Here is a 20,901-nt window from a genome sequence, read left to right on the forward strand (position 1 = left end):
CAACCTTTTCCACCCTGGCATGCTCGTGTCCCAAACTGCAACTTTTCCCTTAACTACTGGAGAAAGGGTAATACATCATCCAACATCTACCTGCAGCTCTTTTTAGCTGAGCGCTCGGAACATGCTGACTTCTTGCCCATCTACACAGATGGCTCGAGGTCAGATATGTCTGTCGGATCTGCAGCTGTTTTTCCAGACACCACGGTATCTGAGCAGATCTCCAACGAATGCAGTGTGTTCACTGCAGAGCTGCATGCGGTTGAGCTAGCCTTAGATCGTATACAAACCACCCACCACAAAAAATATATTATATATACCGATTCTCTGAGTTCATTGCAGGCTTTATCATCGATGAGGTTCAACCCTCATCCTGTCCTGACCCGGATACAGCAGAAGCTGCATTCCTTAGCAGAATTCAAATTTGATGTTCGTTTCTGCTGGATCCCAGGCCACATTGGGATCTCAGGAAATGATTTGGCAGACTCTGCAGCCAAATCAGCGAACCTATTTAACTCTTGCCTGTCAGTCCCCTATACAGACTACAGGCAAGTAATTCGAAAGAAACTGATATCCCAATGGCAACACTCTTGGCATGGACAGACTACAAACAAGTTATATGAGATTAAGCCTGTAATTGAACATTGGCAGTCTAGTCTACGCAGGAACCGAAAAGAGGAAGTTGTTCTATCTCGGCTCCGCATAGGACATTGTCACTTGACACATTGCTATCTGCTGAGGGCAGACAATCGTCCTATGTGTAGAAATTGTGACACCATTTTAACAGTCCGTCATATTTTAATTGAATGTCCGTCCTTTTATAATGACCGCCGTTTATGTTTTAGCCATCTGTCTGAACCTTATACACTCAGACAGGTTTTAAACGACAATGACAATATGTCAGCTATTTTTAAGTTTTTACAACTTATTAATCTAAATAATTCAATCTAAAATATTTTTATCGTTTTATACTGCATGAACGCTTTAATTTGTATATTCTTTTAAAATAATTTAAATTTTATATTCTTCATCTTTTGACTTGGCGCATTATAGCCTTAGATGCTAATGCGCCATAAAACAAACAAACAAACAAACAAACAAACTGTAAACTGTGCCCTCTATGTTGATGACTTTAGCATATTTTGTCAGTCATGCAACATGAGGGGGCCCCGGGTGCCAAGCGAATTCGAGGTCAAGCGATTTTTTCTGCGAAAACAGAGTGCTCATCAAAAGCGATTAAAGTTTTTTCTAATTTCCTACGTTTCTATTAGCTTTATTTCTATATTGTTCTACACTTAAAAGCCACAAGTTAGAACAGAGAAAGGAAACTCACCTTTCTTTATTTATCCATATATTTCTATTTCCACTAACGAACTAACACTTTAACCGCTTGGCCTCCTAGCGGCACTGCTCCTGCCTCCCCGTGGCGGGGCCGGAAATCTTGGCAAGCAAGTCCACTTGCCAAGGGCTAAAAGGAGCAAACATGGCAAACACAGACCATCAGCAGGATATTGAGAACGAAAATCCAAAGAGACAAAAGACTGATCGGATAGAGCAACCTTGCCCATCGTTCTTAATTATCCACTCTCTTACTAGTCAGCCCATTAATAAATTGTCTCCGTTTGTCATACAAAAACATCTGGAGGGTATTGCAGGATCTCCCAAGATGGTGAAGAGACTGCAATCAGGAGACTTACTAGTAGAAACCACCAACCACAGACATTCTGAGAAGCTGTTACAACTGACAAGTTTTGCTGGAATTCCAGTTAAAATATCCCCGCACACAACCTTAAATTCATCTAAAGGTGTGATATCCAGTTGGGACTTATTAAACGTTACTGAGGAAGAAATAACCCAAGAGTTGCAGGGACAACACGTAATTGAAGCAAGACGAATAATGATCAAAAAAGATAATGTACTTACACCTACAAGAAACATTATTCTCACCTTCAATACACCCAACTTACCCTCCTCTGTAAAAGCAGGTTATTTACTTTGCCGAATCCGGCCTTACATTCCAAACCCTTTAAGGTGTTACAAATGTCAGAAGTATGGCCACTCACAAACTGTATGCAGAGGAGTTCCTGTCTGCCCTAATTGTGGTTCTGCAGATCACATACAAAGTAACTGTACAGCTACAAAAATGACCTGCCCAAATTGCAAAGGTGACCATCCTGCATATTCCAAGACATGCGAAAAGTGGAAAACCGAGAAAAAAATAGTAAAATACAAGGTTGAGAACAAAGTAAGTTACCCAGAAGCGAGAAAATTAGTTGCTCCAACTATAACCAAAAATATGACCTATGCCAATGCTGTGAAAAAATATCAGACCGTCTCCACTCAAACTGATGTAACAGTTCCCACTAACAAATCAATTTCTGATTGGGCTAGAAATGTTCTTTCTAAGCAACAATCCAAGTTCTCTGACCAAGCCAATAATACTCCTCTGACAATACCAGCGGCCTCACCTACTCCGGTCATAGATACCATATCTCATAGTTCAAACGCAAATGTAGTAAAAAATTTTCAGGACACAACCATGGACACAGATGGCACATCCATACAGGATGATCCCCCTCTAGAAATCCATGCAGAAGAAGAAATGGACACAGGTCGACCAGTTTTCTCTAAAAAAGATAAAACTAAATTAGAGCGTCATAAGCCAGTAACCTTCAAAAAACAGTCAGATACAGCTCCTTCAATAAAACACAAATAATGCCTTGTATTTTACAATGGAACTGCAGAGGCTTTCGTTGCAACACAGATGATATCCGTGATCTAATTAGCCAATATTCTCCAGTTGCCCTTTGTCTTCAGGAAACTTACCTAACCTCGCAAATTTCTCCTTCAATAAAAAACTATTGTCTTTATCGAAGAGATCGTAACACAGCAAATGCTGCCCATGGTGGTGTAGCAATCCTGATAAACTCAAAGATCCCAACTAAACATATTCCACTTCAAACTGAAATAGAAGCTGTTGCTGTTCATATAACTCTGAATATTTCAATAACAGTTGTTTCAATATACCTACCACCAAACCATGCTTATTGTTTAAAAGATCTTGAAGATCTATTCCTACAGATACCTCCACCTCTCTGTATATTAGGGGATTTTAATGGGCACCACCCCTTATGGGGCGATCCTAAACTAGACACACGTGGTCGACTCGTTGAAAGCTTTCTAGAGTCACAAAACCTCACCTTACTCAATACTGGTACGCACACTCACATACAACTCCCAACTGGACACACCTCAGCAATAGACCTCTCAATTTGTTCTCCAATACTCTTTCCAACCATAGAGTGGTACGTTTTAAATGATCCAATGGGCAGTGACCACCTTCCAATCATATGCAATGTTTTAATGTCACAGACTCCATCAAACAAGCTCCGCAGGAAATGGAAATTTGTTCGCGCAAACTGGGCAAAATTTCGATCATCAATCTCTCTTGACGAGGAAAAAATCCAGCTCCAAAATATTGATAATGTAACAGACTACATCACATCACATCTCCTAAAAGTGGCCAAGGACACAATACCATTATCAAACCCCCCTGATCGCAAGCATTATAATTATTGGTGGAATGATGAGTGCACAAAAGCAAAGAAAGCAAAAATCAAAGCCTGGAATTTATTTCGGCGATGTCCAACCACAACCAATCTCATTAATTATAAGAAGCTAAGAGCAAAAGCACGATTTGTACAAAAGCAAGCTAAGAAAGAATCCTGGACCCGTTTTGCATCGACCTTTAACAGAAACACTGATCCGAAAACTATATGGAAGAAAATTAGACAGTTATCTGGTAAGTTTCCTACTATACCATCTCCAATCCTCTCCTGGAAAGGGCAAGATCTATCCAATTCCTTAGACATTGCTAATGCTTTGGGCAATACTTTTGCTGAAATATCAGCGGCATCAGCATATCCTACATCATTCCAACGAATTAAAAACACTAGAGAAAAGCATGCCATAAAATTTCAAACCGCATGTACTCTTCCATATAACAAACCTCTGCAATACTTTGAACTTCTGCATGCCATTAGAACAGCCCACAATGGTGCAGCCGGGCCAGATGGGATTTATTATGTCATGCTTCAACATCTCGATGACAAAGCTTTAAGACTGCTTCTGGTTTTTTACAATCGTATATTTTTAGAAAACGTTTTTCCAAATTCTTGGCACCACTCTACTGTTTTGGCATTCCTAAAACCTGGGAAAGATCCAACTAACCCCTATAGCTATAGACCGATCTCTCTCTCAAGCTGCCTGAGCAAAATCCTTGAAAAAATTGTCCACAGAAGACTCGTATGGATCATTGAGTCACAACATCTAATGAGCCATAACCAATATGGCTTTCGTAAAAATAGGTCATGCTTAGATCTTATGGTCAAGGCTGAATTTGCCATTCGAAATGCCTTTGTTAAACGGGAACATCTTGTAATGGTTTCAATAGATATCGAGAAGGCTTTTGACACTACCTGGCGGCATGGCATACTTAGTGATCTTTACTCTCTTGGTTTGCGAGGCAACCTTCCTATTTTTGTTCAGAACTTCCTACGTACTAGATCGTTTCAAGTTCAGTACCAAGATGCCCTTTCCAAAACGTTTATACAGGAAGAAGGAGTGCCACAGGGATCAGTACTGAGTGCCACTTTGTTTGCTCTTAGAATAGATTCCATCACCAATGAGCTTCCAAATACAGTTGAGACCTACCTTTATGCAGATGATCTTTCCATCTCCTGCCATTCCCAAAATATGAGGTCTATTGAACGGCAGCTCCAGATATCACTTAATAAAATTCAACAGTGGGCCAGCCTCAACGGATATCGACTCTCGCAGCAGAAAACAGTTGCCATCCATTTTTGTAGACAGCGCAAACTTCATCTGGATCCTGAACTTCAAATTTATAATGTCTCCATCCCGGTCACTAATAGCATCAGATTTCTAGGATTAACATTTGATAATAAGTTAAATTTTATAGACCACATTAAAAATGTACGTACTTCCTGTCTAAAAAAGTTAAATATACTCAGAGCTTTATCCTCCCAAACATGGGGCGCAGATCGTACATCTCTGCTTCGGCTGTACCGGGCATTAATCAGATCCCGTCTTGATTATGGAGCTCCCATCTATGATTCAGCCAGATTGAGTGCATTGCGTTGGCTTGATCCAATTCAACACAGTGCCTTGAGACTTTCACTCGGTGCTTTCAGAACATCACCAGCACATAGTCTCTACATTGATGCCCATGAACCCCCACTAACTTTACGTAGGAAAACACTGTTATTGAACTATGCTGTCAAGATACAAAGCTGTGCCATGCATCCGACTCAGTCATACCTGTTCAATCCACCATTAGAAAACCTTTTCAGAAATAAACCAAGCGTAGTAAAGCCAGCTGGTCTTCGCCTTCTTGAACTGATGCAAATTTGGAATGTTCCCATCCTTTCTGTGCAACAGACAACAACTTGTCCTCAACCACCATGGGTTCCACCACCTATACCGACCTGTGACACCTACCTCTCTCAATTGGGTAAGAACATTTTACAAACATCAAATATCAAACAACTTCACGAAGCTCACATTCAAAGATACTTTGACTTCTCTCCAATTTATACAGACGGCTCTAAATCTAATTCAAACGTTGGAGCAGCTGCAGTGTTTCCAAATACCGTTATTTCAGCATCCTTGCCATCTGAATTCAGTATCTTCTCAGCTGAATTATATGCTATCAAACTAGCTTTACAGAATCTCTCTTCTGACTGTGCTTTAAAATCTGTTATTTATACTGATTCCCTCAGCTCAATTTTGGCTTTATGTAACCCCTTAGATAAAGTACACCCTGTTCTAGATGAAATAAAAAGCATATTACTACAAATTGAAGAACGCAATCAACTGGTCACCTTCTGCTGGATTCCAGCTCATTCTGGCATTTTGGGCAACGAACTGGCTGATAAAGCCGCAAAAAATCCAACTAGCTTCGACTTAACTGATATTCCTGTTCCGCCATCAGATTATGCAATAATCATTCAGGCTGCAAGCCTGTCAAAATGGACAGCAATATGGCACTCTCAAATTAATAATAAACTCTTTCAATTTAAACATGATCCAAAAATTTGGCGCTCCAGTGTCCGCACATCAAGACGAGAAGAGGTAGTCCTTTCAAGGGTAAGAATAGGCCATACTTATCTGACCCACCTATATTTACTCACAGGGAATGTCCCGCCACAGTGTCCACTTTGTAATATAAATCTGAGTATTAAACACATTCTCATTGACTGCCCTTACTATGAACAAGACAGAACTTCAACCCTGCTATCACTGGTTAATCTTCGTAGACCGATAACTTTAGAGAATCTCATTGGAGATGATGCAGATATTTCCGAATTTTTCAACTTCATAAAGCAAACAGGACTTTTTAATCAATTCTGAATTTATGAAACTTTTTCATCTCTTTTTTATAATAAATGAATAGGCGCATTATGGCCAAAGTAGCCTATGCGCCATCAAACCTCCATATCAACAACAACAACAGCAACATGAGGGTTATTGAAAGACAACTGCAGAAAGCCATTGATCACCTTAAAACCCCTCGACGTGGGCACCTGTACGTGGTGAGGGGACCTCCCAGTGACGCTACTGGACTTCCAGACTAGCATCACTGGGATCCAACGCCCACAGCCCAGGTTCCAGGCTTACATCAATGGAATCCGGCGTGTTTGCCGTGCGCTGCGACCCGTGGAAATTCGGAAAGGGGGATCCTGGTGGTTGAGGGGCCCAGCTTCAATACACCACTTTGGCCCCTGCTTCGACAAGACGGGTGGTCCTGGAAGGCCCGGCTAGGATCAATCGGCTAGTAGGCTCGCCTGCGAGGGTCAACCGTGACAATGCCACGCCCCTACCCTCATGGTCCGAGGGACAGGATTCAGGCTGGCGGCGGTGCGGGTATAGTGTCTGGGTAGCCCTGGCGTCCCACTCCCGAGCGCATTTATTGCATGCCGGGTAGTGGGCGTCCCTTTGGGCTCCGTGGTGGGTGGGGAGCCCGGGCACTGAACCATATAAAAAACTCTATGAATCCTGATAAACTACCTTCTTCAGGGGCCCCAACCCGGTCCCTATCTGAAAATATAGACGGAGAGGCAGATATTATTGCAGCAAAGAGGCAGCGAACCGAAACATCACCATCAGGGCCTGTCCCAAGATTTCTCATTATGCATTCCACCAATGAAAAACCGATTGGCAAAATGTCGCCCTTTTTTATTCAAAAAGGGTTAGACGGGTTAGCAGGTTCTCCCAAATCAGTTAAGAGGCTCCGTTCTGGAGACCTCTTAATTGAAACTAAAAATGACAGGCAATCGGAACATCTACTCCGAGTAACATCAATCGGAGGTATCCCCATAACAGTGACACCACACAGAACACTCAATTCATCTAGAGGTGTCATTTCGGAGTGGGACCTTCTCGACGTATACGAGGAGGAAATCTGCTCCGAATTAAAACCACAGGGAGTCATTGCCGTCAAGAGAATCACTGCGCGAAGGGATGGAAAAATTGTTAAAACCAGGAGCGTTATCCTGACTTTTAACACTCCTAAACCTCCTGATGAGATTAAAGCTGGATATATCAACTGTTCAGTGCGTCCATACATTCCGAACCCTTTACGGTGCTTTAAGTGCCAGAAGTATGGACATTCTCAAATGGCCTGCCGTGGAGTCCTTGCATGCGCTCGATGCGGTGCAAAGGACCACGAAACAACAGCATGTTCAGCCGCAAAACCCACCTGTATTAACTGTGAAGGCGAACACCCGGCCTATTCACGAGCATGCCAGAGGTGGAAAGAAGAGAAAGAAATTCAACGGCTGAAGGCAGAGCTAAATATATCATACCAGGAGGCAAGGAAATCGGTCAAACCCCTGAATACCAACAGACCTACCTACGCCCAGAAGGTAGCAGGGAGATGTTCCGTCGGAACTCAGACGGACATGACCATTCCTCCAAAGGAGTCTTTCACTCCCATCGCGCGGTATCTATTAAGTTCTCAAAAACCCGCACAAAAGGACCAATCAGCTGCCACTCCTATATCGGTACCTCCTAACGCTCCACAAGTTCCAAAGGTAACTATTAAAGAAAAGAACAAAAAAGGGGAAGTACCACCTAGTACCCAAGAAAGGATGGATGTTGAGCAGAAGGAGGTACCCGAAGAGTCAGTCTTGGAACTCTTTGCGGAGGAGGAAATGGACACGGGACAGCGTCCATTCTTCCCCAAAAAAGACAAATCCAAGACAGATAAAAGTAAGCCCTCAGCACCTCGGAAGCCGCCTGATGGACCCACCAAGCCAAAATAATGGCTAAATTCCTACAATGGAATTGTCGTGGATTCCGGCGAAATATAGATGACATCAAGGCCCTCCTGCAAAAGCACGAGCCAGTTTGCTTTTGCTTGCAGGAGACATATCTCAAGGCAAATGACGATCCCACCATGCACAACATCACAGTTTTCCGAAAGGATAGAATTGCGGACGGCTCTGTACATGGGGGAGTGGCTATCCTTGTGGGTAACCATACCCCAGTGCAGCCCTTGCTAATTACAACCAGCATAGAGGCTGTTGCAATTCGCCTTTCAGTGGGATTCTTATTAACTGTATGCTCTATATATTTGCCACCTGGGACTGACATCTCCCAGGCAGACCTTGATGATCTTCTAACGCAGCTGCCTCCCCCTTTCTTACTTCTTGGGGATTTTAATGGACATAACACCCTGTGGGGTAGTGCTAACATCAATCGAAGGGGACGAGTCATAGAGCACATGCTCAATGACAATGACCTTTCCCTTCTAAATACTGGAACAAACACCTTTTTCCACATGCCTACCCGTACTTTTTCTGCCATTGATCTCTCTATCTGCTCCCCTTCTCTACTCCCTTCACTCACCTGGGAAGTGGAGGAGAATCCATACGGTAGTGATCACTTCCCCGTGATAACCTTGCTACACAGTGGGAGACCATGTCTTCCCTTCAGGCTACCACGGTGGAAGATTGATCAGGCTGACTGGACTGCCTTCCAACACCAGGCAAATTTTGATCTTAGTACAGTCAGTCAAGAGCCTATCAATGATGCAGTTAAGTACATCACAGAAAATATTGTCCAAGCAGCTGCTAATGCTGTCCCAAAAACATCAGCCCGGTTTCCACCATTTCCTAAACCTTGGTGGAATTCACAATGCACAACAGCAAAAAAGGCTCAAAACAAAGCGTGGGGGATATTTCGCCGATATCCTACCACGAACAATCTTATAGCCTTCAAACGTGCACGAGCCAAAGCACGTAACATCCGTCGTCAGAGTCAAAAGGAATCGTGGATCCGTTTTACAACCTCTATTAACCAGTCTACCAACTCTAAGGTAGTCTGGGATAAAATCCGGAAAATGAAGGGAAAATATACATCCCACCCTTCTTCAATCCTAGATTATAATGGATGCGCTATTGCAGATCCAACTGCAATAGCTAATTCTCTTGGGGAAACATTCTCCAAGATCTCTGCAACATCTTCGTATTCCCCAGAGTTTCTGGTCCTGAAATATAAAATTGAAAAACAGGCACTTAGCTTTAAATATAAGAGTATTTATCCCTACAACGGGGATTTCACTATTTTGGAACTGAAAAGGGCCCTCGCTCTTTCCAAAGCAAGTGCCGTTGGACCAGATGGCATCCATTATGAAATGATTAAACATCTTTCATCAAAATCTATGGATTGTCTGCTCCTTCTGTATAACAGAATTTTTACTGAAGGGCAATTTCCGGACTCCTGGCGAAAGGCTATCGTTCTTGCCTTTCCTAAGCCAGGAAAGGATCCAAAAGTCACCACCAATTATCGTCCTATTGCTCTGACTAGCTGTCTGTGCAAAATCCTGGAGAGAATGGTTAATTCTCGTTTAATTTGGTATCTTGAATCAAACGACCTTCTCTCCAACATTCAGTGCGGCTTCCGAAGGAACCGGTCCACTTTGGACCATCTTATTAGAATGGAAGCATCCATCCGGGATGCTTTCCTAAAACGCGAACACTTGGTGTCGGTGTTCTTTGACTTGGAAAAAGCGTATGACACAACTTGGAGATTTGGCATTTTAAAAGATTTACATAATCTAGGCCTTAGAGGGCATCTCCCCTTTTTTATTCAAAACTTTCTCGCCAAACGATCGTTCCAAGTTCGGGTGGGATCCTCACTCTCTCGCTCCTTTAACCAAGAGGAGGGAGTACCACAAGGATCAGTATTAAGTGTCACGCTTTTTGCCATCAAAATAAATTCCATCACAGAACAACTTCCTCCAACTGTAAACAGTGCCCTCTATGTTGATGACTTTAGCATTTTTTGCCAGTCATGCAACATGAGGGTTATTGAAAGACAACTGCAGAAAGCCATCAATAGTCTGAATTCCTGGGCACTTGCTAATGGCTTCAGGTTCTCGCCGGAGAAGACCGTTTGCGTACACTTTTGTCGCAAGCGTAATCTTCATCCTGAACCTGAATTAAGGCTCGGACAAAATGCTATTCCAGTAGCAGCGAACACAAAATTCTTGGGACTCATATTCGATAAAAAATTGACCTTTTTGGATCACATTCGCCAACTTCGCACAAAGTGCACAAGAGCCCTTAATATGCTCCGCTCGCTGTCCTCCTTATCCTGGGGTGCAGACCGATGCACCCTTTTACGGCTTTACCGTGCACTTGTGCGATCCAAATTAGATTATGGGTCCCAAGTATATTCTTCAGCCAGAGACAGTGTACTTCGATGGCTGGATCCTGTCCATCATCAGGCTATACGTATTGCTACTGGAGCATTTCGAACATCTCCTGTCCAGAGTTTATACGTCGAAGCAAACGAACCACCGTTATCCTTTCGACGTAAGCAGTTGTCTTTAAAGTACGCTTTAAAACTGAAATCCCTGCCAGACCATCCCACGTGGCCCTTCGTTTTTGAGCCACGATGGGAAAACTTGTACAACACCCGTAAGACTGCCAATCGTCCTTTTGGTATTCGTGTCCAAGAGCTACTCAACGAACTCAATATCAAGGTAGACAAGGTTGCCCAAACATCCAAGCAACCCTTTCCACCCTGGCATGCTCGTGTCCCGGCATGCGACTTGTCGCTTAGAAACTGGAGAAAGTCGGACACTCCATCATGCGTCTACCTGCAGCTCCATTCAGCACACCGAACTGAATATTCCGACTTCGCGCCAGTCTACACAGACGGTTCGAAGTCAGAATCATATGTGGGATCTGCTGCTGTCTTCACAGACAGCACTATCTCAGAGCAGATTCCCTCTGAATGCAGCATATTTACTGCTGAGCTGCACGCTGTAGAGTTAGCCTTGGACCATATTAGTAAATGCCAATACCAACGGTTCATTTTATATTCCGACTCTCTTAGCATGTTACAGGCTGTAATATCTGTGAGGTATAATCCCCATCCAGTTCTGTCTAGCATTCAGCAGAAGATTCACGTTCTCCATGATCGTGAATATGACATCCGCTTCTGCTGGATTCCGAGCCACATTGGGATTAGGGGAAATGATTTGGCTGACGCCGCAGCCAAATCAGCAATTCCCAATAATAACCGCTGCCTGTTAGTCCCTTATACAGACTACAGGCAAATAATACATGAAAACATACATTCCCAATGGCAGGACTCGTGGAATAGACAGACTGCGAATAAATTATATTGTATAAAGCCTGTAATTGAACCGTGGCAGTCTTGTCTGCGCAGGAACCGTAAGGAGGAAGTTGTTCTAGCTCGTCTCCGCATCGGACACAGTCATCTTACACATTCTTTTCTGCTGAGGGCAGATGACTGTCCTATGTGCGAGCAATGCGACACCATTTTATCTATTAATCACATTTTAACCGTATGTCCACGTTTTAGACATGAACGTGATTTATACTTTACCGTTTTTAGTCATCTGGCTGAGCCTTATACACTCAGTCAGATTTTATCTGACAATGACCATGTGTCTGCTGTTTTTAGCTTTTTAAAATCAATAAACATTTTTACTGCCATATAAAATTTACATTTTATTGTGCTTTTCCATTGATTTATCTTTTATACTTTTGTTAATATTTATTTTGACATGGTGACCTAACTAGTTAGGTCACTGAAAGTTTCAATTTTTATTAATGACATGGTCTTGGCGCATTATAGCCCTAGTAGCTAATTCGCCAATAAAACCAAAACCAAACCAAACCATCACCTTAATTCCTGGGCACTTGCTCATGGCTTCAGGTTCTCGCCGGAGAAGACCGTTTGCGTACACTTTTGTCGCAAGCGTAATCTTCATCCTGAACCTGAATTAAGGCTCGGACAAAATATTATTCCAGTAGTGTCAGACACAAAATTCTTGGGACTTGTGTTTGATAAAAAGCTGACCTTTCTCGAACATATTCGTCAGCTTCGTACAAAATGCACGAGGGGACTCAATATTCTCCGCTCTCTCTCCTCAACGCGTTGGGGAGCAGATCGATGCACCCTACTACGGCTTTACCGTGCACTTGTACGATCCAAATTGGACTACGGGGCCCAGGTATACTCCTCAGCTAGAGATAGTGTCCTCCGATGGCTGGACCCTGTCCACCATCAGGCTATCCGTATCGCTACTGGAGCTTTTCGAACATCTCCTGTCCAGAGCTTATACGTCGAAGCAAATGAACCATCGTTATCCCTTCGACGTAAGCAGTTGGCTTTAAACTATGCTTTAAAGTTCCCCTCGACGTGGGCACCTGTACGTGGTGAGGGGACCTCCCAGTGATGCTGCTGGGTTTCCAGATTAGCATCACTGGGATCTAACGCCCATACCTTGGTTCCAGGGTTACATCTTTGGAATCCGGCGTGTGCAGCCGTGCGCCGCGACCCGTGGAAGCTGAAAGGGGGATCCTGGTGGTTGAGGGGCCCAGCCTTAATAAACCACTTTGGCCCCTGCTTCGACAAGACGGGCGGTCCCGGACCGGCTCGACTGGGATCAATCGGCGGGTGGTATTATACTGCTAGGGTCAACTGCGTTCCAATAAGTCTCCCTCCCTTTGGTCCTGGGACGGGATAAAGACTTATTGGTAACGTGGGTATGGTGTTCTAAGCGAACTCGGCGTCCCATTCGTGTACGCAGTACCTGCTAGTTCACGAGTGGGCGCCCCCTCGTAGGGCTCCGTGGTGGGTGAGGTACTTAGGCATCAGACATTTTTTCTTTACTCTCATGAGTAATTTAAATTCTTCTTCTGGGGCCCCAACAAGGCCCCTACCTAATCGATCGTTAGATGAGAGCGAAAGTAATTCAGCTAAAAGAGCCAGAACTGAGGAGAAAACAACATCTGTGACACCTCTTTTCCTCATTCTCCATTCCACCGGAGAGCAGTCACTTGGGAAAATGTCACCCTTCTTCATCCAGAAAGGATTAGAAGGGATGGCAGGTTCACCCAAATCCGTAAAACGGCTGCGTTCTGGAGATATTCTAATAGAAGCATCAAATGTTAATCAAGCTGAAAAGTTTTTGAAAGCCACATCTATAGGGGGAATACCCATCATCACAACCCCTCTCAAAACTTTGAACTCTTCAAGAGGTGTGATATCAGAGTGGGATCTTCTTCACGTTTCTGAAGAAGAGATCTGCTCTGAATTAAAAGAACAAGGAGTAACAGCTGTCAAGCGAATATCCATGCGTAAGGATGGGAATCTTGTCCCTACCCGAGTTCTCATCCTAACATTCAACATCCCAAGGCCTCCAAGTTCCATCAAGGCAGGGTACTTAAACTGCCCAGTGAGGATTTACGTTCCAAACCCACTGAGGTGTTTTAAATGTCAAAAGTACGGCCACTCACAAACAGCTTGTCGTGGTAACCCTGCCTGTGCTCGATGTGGTGCTAAAGATCACGAGAGCAAGGAATGTATAGCTCCTAAGCCTAACTGTATTAACTGCCAAGGAGAGCACCCTGCATACTCTCGAGCATGCCAGCGGTGGAAGGACGAAAAGGAAATACAAAAGTTAAAAACGGAGCTTAACATCTCCTACCCAGAGGCTAGAAAACGCATACAACCAATAAATAGCGGGAAGCCTTCATATGCTCAGAAGGTTTCTGCGAAGTGCACTATCGGTACACAAACAGATATGACTATACCACCAAGAGAGTCATTCACGCCGATTGCACGCTATTTACTGAGTTCACAAAAACCCACCACAAAAACACAATCAGCTGCTACTCCAATATCCGTACCTCGTAGTGCTCCACCACTAACAAAACCAAGTGGTAAAAAAGAGCAACCAAAATTAAGAGAATCAATGGATGTAGAGGAAAAGGAGGTACCGGATGATTCAGTCTTGCAACTCTTCGTGGAGGAAGAAATGGACACCGGACAGCGTCCATTCTTCCCCAAAAAAGATAAAGCCAAGACTGATAAAAGTAAGCCCTCAGCACCTCGGAAGCCGCCTGATGGACCCACCAAGCCAAAATAATGGCTAAATTCCTACAATGGAATTGTCGTGGATTCCGGCGAAATACAGATGACATCAAGGCCCTCCTGCAAAAGCACGAGCCAGTTTGCTTTTGCTTGCAGGAGACATATCTAAAGGCAAATGATGATCCCACCATGCATAACATCACAATCTTTCGTAAGGATCGAATTGCGGATGGTCCTGCTCATGGAGGAGTGGCTATCCTTCTGAATAATCAGACCCCAGTTCAGCCCTTGCTAATTACAACCAGCATAGAGGCTGTTGCAATTCGCCTTACAGTGGGATTTCTATTAACGGTCTGCTCTATTTATTTGCCACCTGGGACTGACATCTCCCAGGAAGACCTTGCTGATCTTGTAACGCAGTTGCCTCCCCCTTTCTTACTTCTTGGGGATTTTAATGGACATAATACCCTGTGGGGTAGTGCTAACATCACTGGAAGGGGACGGGTCATAGAGCACATGCTCAATGACAATGCCCTTTCCCTTGTAAATACTGGAATAAACACCTTCTTCCACATGCCTACCCGTACTTTTTCTGCCATTGATCTCTCTATCTGCTCCCCTTCTCTACTCCCTTCACTCACTTGGGAAGTGGAGGAGAATCCATACGGAAGTGATCACTTCCCTGTGATAACCTTGTTACACAGTGGGAGACCATGTCTTCCTTTTAGGTTACCACGGTGGAAGTTTGATAAGGCTGATTGGAATGCCTTCCAACATCAGGCAAATTTTGACCTCAGTACAGTCAGTCAGGAGCCTATCAATGATGCAGTAACGTACATCACAGAAATAATTGTCCAAGCAGCTGCGAATGCTGTTCCAAAAACATCTGCCCGGTTTCCACCATTTCCCAAACCTTGGTGGAATTCACAATGCACAGCAGCAAAAAAGGCTCAAAACAAAGCGAGGGGGATATTCCGTCGATATCCTACCACTGTTAATCTAATAGCCTTCAAGCGTGCACGAGCCAAAGCACGCTACATTCGCCGTCAGAGTCAAAAGGAATCATGGATCCGTTTCACATCATCTATTAACCAGTCTACCAATTCTAAGGTAGTCTGGGATAAAATCCGGAAAATGAAGGGAAAATATACATCCCACCCTTCTTCAATCCTAGATTATAATGGATGCGCTATTGCAGATCCAACTGCAATAGCCAATGCTCTTGGGGAAACATTCTCTAACATCTCGGCAACATCTTCGTATTCCCCAGAGTTCCTGGTCCTGAAATATAAAATCGAAAAACAGGCACTTAGCTTTAAATCTAAGAGCATATACCTCTACAATGGGGATTTCACTATTCTGGAACTAAAAAGAGCCCTCACTCTTTCCAAAGCTAGTGCCGTTGGACCAGATGGCATCCATTATGAAATGATTAAACATCTCCCACCAAAATCTATGGATTGTCTGCTCCTTCTGTATAACAGAATTTTTATTGAAGGGCAGTTTCCGGACTCCTGGCGAAAGGCAATCGTTCTTGCCTTTCCTAAGCCAGGAAAGGATCCAAAAGTCACCACCAATTATCGTCCTATTGCTCTGACCAGCTGTCTGTGCAAAATCCTGGAGAGAATGGTTAATTCTCGTTTAATATGGTATCTCGAATCAAATGACCTTCTCTCCAACATCCAGTGCGGCTTCCGAAGGAACCGGTCCACTTTGGACCATCTTATTAGATTGGAAGCATCCATCCGGGATGCTTTCCTAAAACGCGAACACTTGGTGTCGGTGTTTTTTGACATGGAGAAAGCGTATGACACAACTTGGAGATTTGGCATCTTAAAAGATCTGCATAGCCTTGGCCTTAGGGGGCAACTCCCCATTTTTATTAAAAACTTTTTAGCCAATCGATCTTTCCAAGTTCGTGTGGGATCCTCACTCTCTTGTCCCTTCAGCCAAGAGGAGGGAGTACCACAAGGATCAGTATTAAGTGTCACGCTTTTTGCCATCAAAGTCATTTCCATCACAGAACAACTTCCTCCAACTGTAAACTGTGCCCTCTATGTTGATGACTTTAGCATATTTTGTCAGTCATGCAACATGAGGGTTATTGAAAGACAACTGCAGAAATCCATTGATCACCTTAATTCCTGGGCACTTGCTAATGGCTTCAGGTTCTCGCCGGAGAAGACCGTTTGCGTACACTTTTGTCGCAAGCGTAATCTTCATCCTGAACCTTAATTAATGCTCGGACAAAATGCTATTCCAGTAGCAGCGGACACAAAATTCTTGGGACTCGTATTTGATAAAAAGTTGACCTTTCTGCACCACATCCGTCAACTTCGCACAAAGTGCACACGCGGGCTTAATATTCTCCGCTCGCTCTCCTCTACATCTTGGGGAGCGGACCGATGCACGCTTCTTCGGCTTTACCGTGCACTTGTGCGATCCAAACTTGATTATGGGTCCCAGGTATATTCTTCAGCCAGAGTCAGTGCCCTTCGATGGCTGGATCCTGTCCATCACCAGGCTCTTCGTATCGCTACTGGAGCATATAGAACATCTCCTGTCCAGAGTTTATACGTCGAAGCAAACGAACCACCGTTATCGCTTCGACGTAAGCAGTTGTGTCTAAACTACGCTTTTAAACTGAAATCCCTGCCAGACCATCCTACGTGGCTATCCGTTTTTGAGCCACGATGGGAAAATTGTACAATACCCGTAAGACTGCTAATCGTCCTTTTGGTATTCGTCTCCAAGAGCTACTCATAGAACTTGATATCAAGGTAGACAAGGTTGCCCAAACATCCAAGCAACCCTTTCCACCCTGGCATGCTCGTGTCCCGGCATGCGACTTGTCGCTTAGAAACTGGGGAAAGTCGGACACTCCATCATGCGTCTACCTGCAGCTTCATTCAGCACACCGAACTGAATATTCCGACTTCGCGCCAGTCTACACAGACGGCTCGAAGTCGGAATCATATGTGGGATCTGCTGCTGTCTTTACAGACAGCACTATATCAGAGCAGATTCCCTCTGAATGCAGCATATTTACTGCAGAGCTGCACGCTGTAGAGTTAGCCTTGGATCATATTAGTAAATGCCAATACCAACGGTTCATTTTATATTCCGACTCTCTTAGCATGTTACAGGCTGTAATATCTGTGAGGTATAATCCCCATCCAGTTCTGTCTAGCATTCAGCAGAAGATTCACGTTCTCCATGATCGTGAATATGACATCCGCTTCTGCTGGATTCCGAGCCACATTGGGATTAGGGGAAATGATTTGGCTGACGTCGCAGCCAAATCAGCAATTCCCAATAATAACCGCTGTCTGTTAGTCCCCTATACAGACTACAGGCAAATAGTACATCAAAAGGTACATTCCCAATGGCAGGATTCGTGGAATAGACAGACTGCGAATAAATTATATCGTATAAAGCCTGTAATTGAACCGTGGCAGTCTAGTCTGCGCAGGAATCGTAAGGAGGAAGTTGTTCTAGCTCGTCTCCGCATAGGACACAGTCATCTTACACATTCCTTTCTGCTGAGGGCAGATGACTGTCCTATGTGCGAGATCTGTGGCACCATTTTATCTATTGTTCACATTTTATACGTGTGTCCACGTTTTAGACACGAACGTGATTTATATTTTACCGGTTTTAGTCATCTGGCTGAGCCTTATACACTCAGTCAGATTTTATCTGACAATGACCATGTATCTGCTGTTTTTAGCTTTTTAAAATCAATCAACATTTTTACTGGTATATAAAATTTTCATTTTATTGTGCTTTTAGATTGATTTATCTTTTATACATTTGTTGTTTTTTATTTTGACATGGTGACCTAACTAGTTAGGTCAATGAATGTTTTATTTTTTTTTATATATGACATGGTCTTGGCGCATCATAGCCAAAGCTGCTAATGCGCCAATAAAATCTAAACCAAACCAAACCAAACCTTTAAAGTTGAAATCCCTGCCAGACCATCCTACGTGGGCATCCGTTTTTGAGTCACGTTGGGAAAACTTGTACAATACCCGTCAGACTGCCAACCGACCTTTTGGTATTCGTGTCCAAGAGCTACTCAGAGAGTTTAACATCATGGTAGACAAGGTTGCACAAACACCAAAAGAAACTCTTCCACCATGGCATGCTCATACTCCATCGTGCGACTTTTCCCTTAAAAAATGGGTCAAGTCTGAGACCTCATCATCTGTCTACCAGCAGCTCTTTTCTGCACATCGAGCTGAGAACTCCGACTTCCTGCCCGTCTACACAGACGGCTCGAAGTCTGAATCGTTCGTTGGATCTGCTGTTGTGTTTCCGGACACTATAATATCTCAGCAGATTCTTCCTGAATCCAGCATATACACTGCAGAGCTGCATGCTATAGAGTTAGCCTTGGATCACATTCGAACTTGTCAGTGCCAAAGGTCAATAATATATTCTGATTCCCTGAGTGTATTACAGGCTTTATTATCTCTAAGACACAACTCTCATCCAGTTCTCTCTCGGGTTCAGCAGAAGATACATTCTCTTCATGAATACAAGTTTGATATTCGCTTCTGCTGGATTCCTAGCCACCTTGGGATAAAGGGAAGTGATTTGGCCGACACTGCAGCCAAATCAGCAGCTCCCACTAACAATCGTTGCCTGTCAGTCCCCTATACAGACTACAGGCAAATAATACGAGAAAATATATATTCCCAATGGCAAGAACTATGGCATAGAGAGAGAACAAATAAATTATATCAAATAAAGCCTGTAATTGAAACATGGCAGTCCGGTCTGGCAGGAATCGGAGCGAGGAAGTTGTTCTTGCCCGACTCCGCATAGGACACACTCATCTGACACATTGTTTTCTGCTGAGGGCGGATGACCCTCCTATGTGCGAGTCTTGCGACACCATTTTAACTGTAAAGCATATTTTAATAGATTGCGTTAATTTTACCGATATTCGCAATGTATACTTTACCGCTTTTACTCATCCGACTGAGCCTTATACACTCAGTCAGATTTTATCAGACAACGACCACGTGTCAGCAGTTTTTAAGTTTTTACAAGCTGTTAATATATACAAACATATATAAATTGGATCATTTACCTTTAAACTTATGCTGCTCTATATATAGAATAACAATCTGACGAGGTAACCTTTTTAAAGGTTACCAGAATTTATATTTTTGATCTTTTAATTGATACTTGGCGCAGTATAATCTTAGTCGTTTTTGCGCCAATAAAACTAAAACTAAACTAAACTAAACTCATAAGAAAGGAAGCTAGAGAGATCCCGTCTCATTTTTGCAATTCTGTCGTATAAAATAAGAACATTCTGTCCCGGGTCACTTGCCTGAGCGTTTGTTAAATTATATTTCTCCTCTGCACCTGCAGTTCCAAGTTTATTACTCGAAGGAAGCTCCGTCTGACGTTCTTTGTCAAGAGTTGATTGTGAAAAAGAATCAGTAGCAACTTTTGAAGATGAGCTTTCCTGAGAGGCAATGGTCGGTTCCGGTGATTGAGTCAATGGCACTTGAGGGGTCAGAGGTGTTGAGATCTCACCAAGAGATGCCAACGGAGGTGTTGAGATCTCACCAAGAGATGCCAACGGAGAAAAGCTATCAGCTGCAGTAGGTTGTTTATCATCCATGCTAACTGAAATCAGAAATATATGCGTAGAGCAAATTTAATATCTAAAAGTGATGGCACTGAGACAAAAGAAGAGTTTAACTTGAAACCTCTTCAGTGTTCGTGGAGTCCAGGAGAACAGACTCTTCAGGTCAGATTTTTGCAGTCTGGTAGCTGATCTTGGCATAAAATGGGTGTGCTGTACAGATCTTTATGCAGATGGTGAAAATTTGCGACGCATGCGTGCTATTGAGATTTATCTGGACATGGTGGCCTAATTAATTAGGTCACTGAGATGTGAAATTTTTATATATTACCTGGTCTTGGCGAATTGTAGCCTTAGTTGCTAATGCGCCAATAAAATCCAAATCAAATCAAATCAAACCCTTAAATTCGCTATTTAACAATAATACAAATTTCTTGTTTTTTGTTTCTTCCTCAGAAAAAAATTTCTAAATGTGTTAAATGGAAATAATTTTGTTAAGTTAATTTTATGTAATTCAGGTTCTACCTTCATTTTCTTTTATTTTTCAGGACCGGAACACTGTTGATAATATGACTCGTCTCCAGGAACAACTTGATACCAATGGCTGAATAATTACAATGCATTTTTGCTTTGATCAAATAAATGTATAATAGTACTTTGTTTTAAATATTTTGTTGCTTATCACTCCTCTAAGTGAACAATTTTTTTTTCAACTCCCTTTAAAACAGTACACAGTCTTGATAATTACTTGAATCATGGGTTCCTCACCTATGTTGTTTTTGGTTTTCATTTAGATTAAATACCGAATCTATCTGTTATGTCAGTGTATTATGTTTATAATTACATCCGTTCTTTCT

At 43.1% G+C, this 20,901-nt stretch overlaps 1 protein-coding gene across 1 annotated transcript in view; it reads left to right on the plus strand.

Moving 5' to 3' along the window:
• Positions 1-20,723, plus strand: part of LOC150081881 (kunitz-type serine protease inhibitor IX-like) — a 109,495-nt gene extending 88,772 nt beyond the window's left edge. Inside the window, exon 4 of the mRNA XM_090378951.1 lies at positions 20,593-20,723. Within this exon, the coding sequence (XP_090235077.1) occupies positions 20,593-20,609 (17 nt within the window). The 3' untranslated portion in view covers positions 20,610-20,723. The remainder of the gene's footprint in view (positions 1-20,592) is intronic.
• The last annotated feature ends 178 nt before the right edge of the window (positions 20,724-20,901 follow it).

The sequence above is a fragment of the Mastigoproctus giganteus genome, chromosome 8 (genome assembly GCF_048544385.1).
Source record: "Mastigoproctus giganteus isolate SK-2022 chromosome 8, ASM4854438v1, whole genome shotgun sequence".
Taxonomy (NCBI): domain Eukaryota; kingdom Metazoa; phylum Arthropoda; class Arachnida; order Uropygi; family Thelyphonidae; genus Mastigoproctus; species Mastigoproctus giganteus.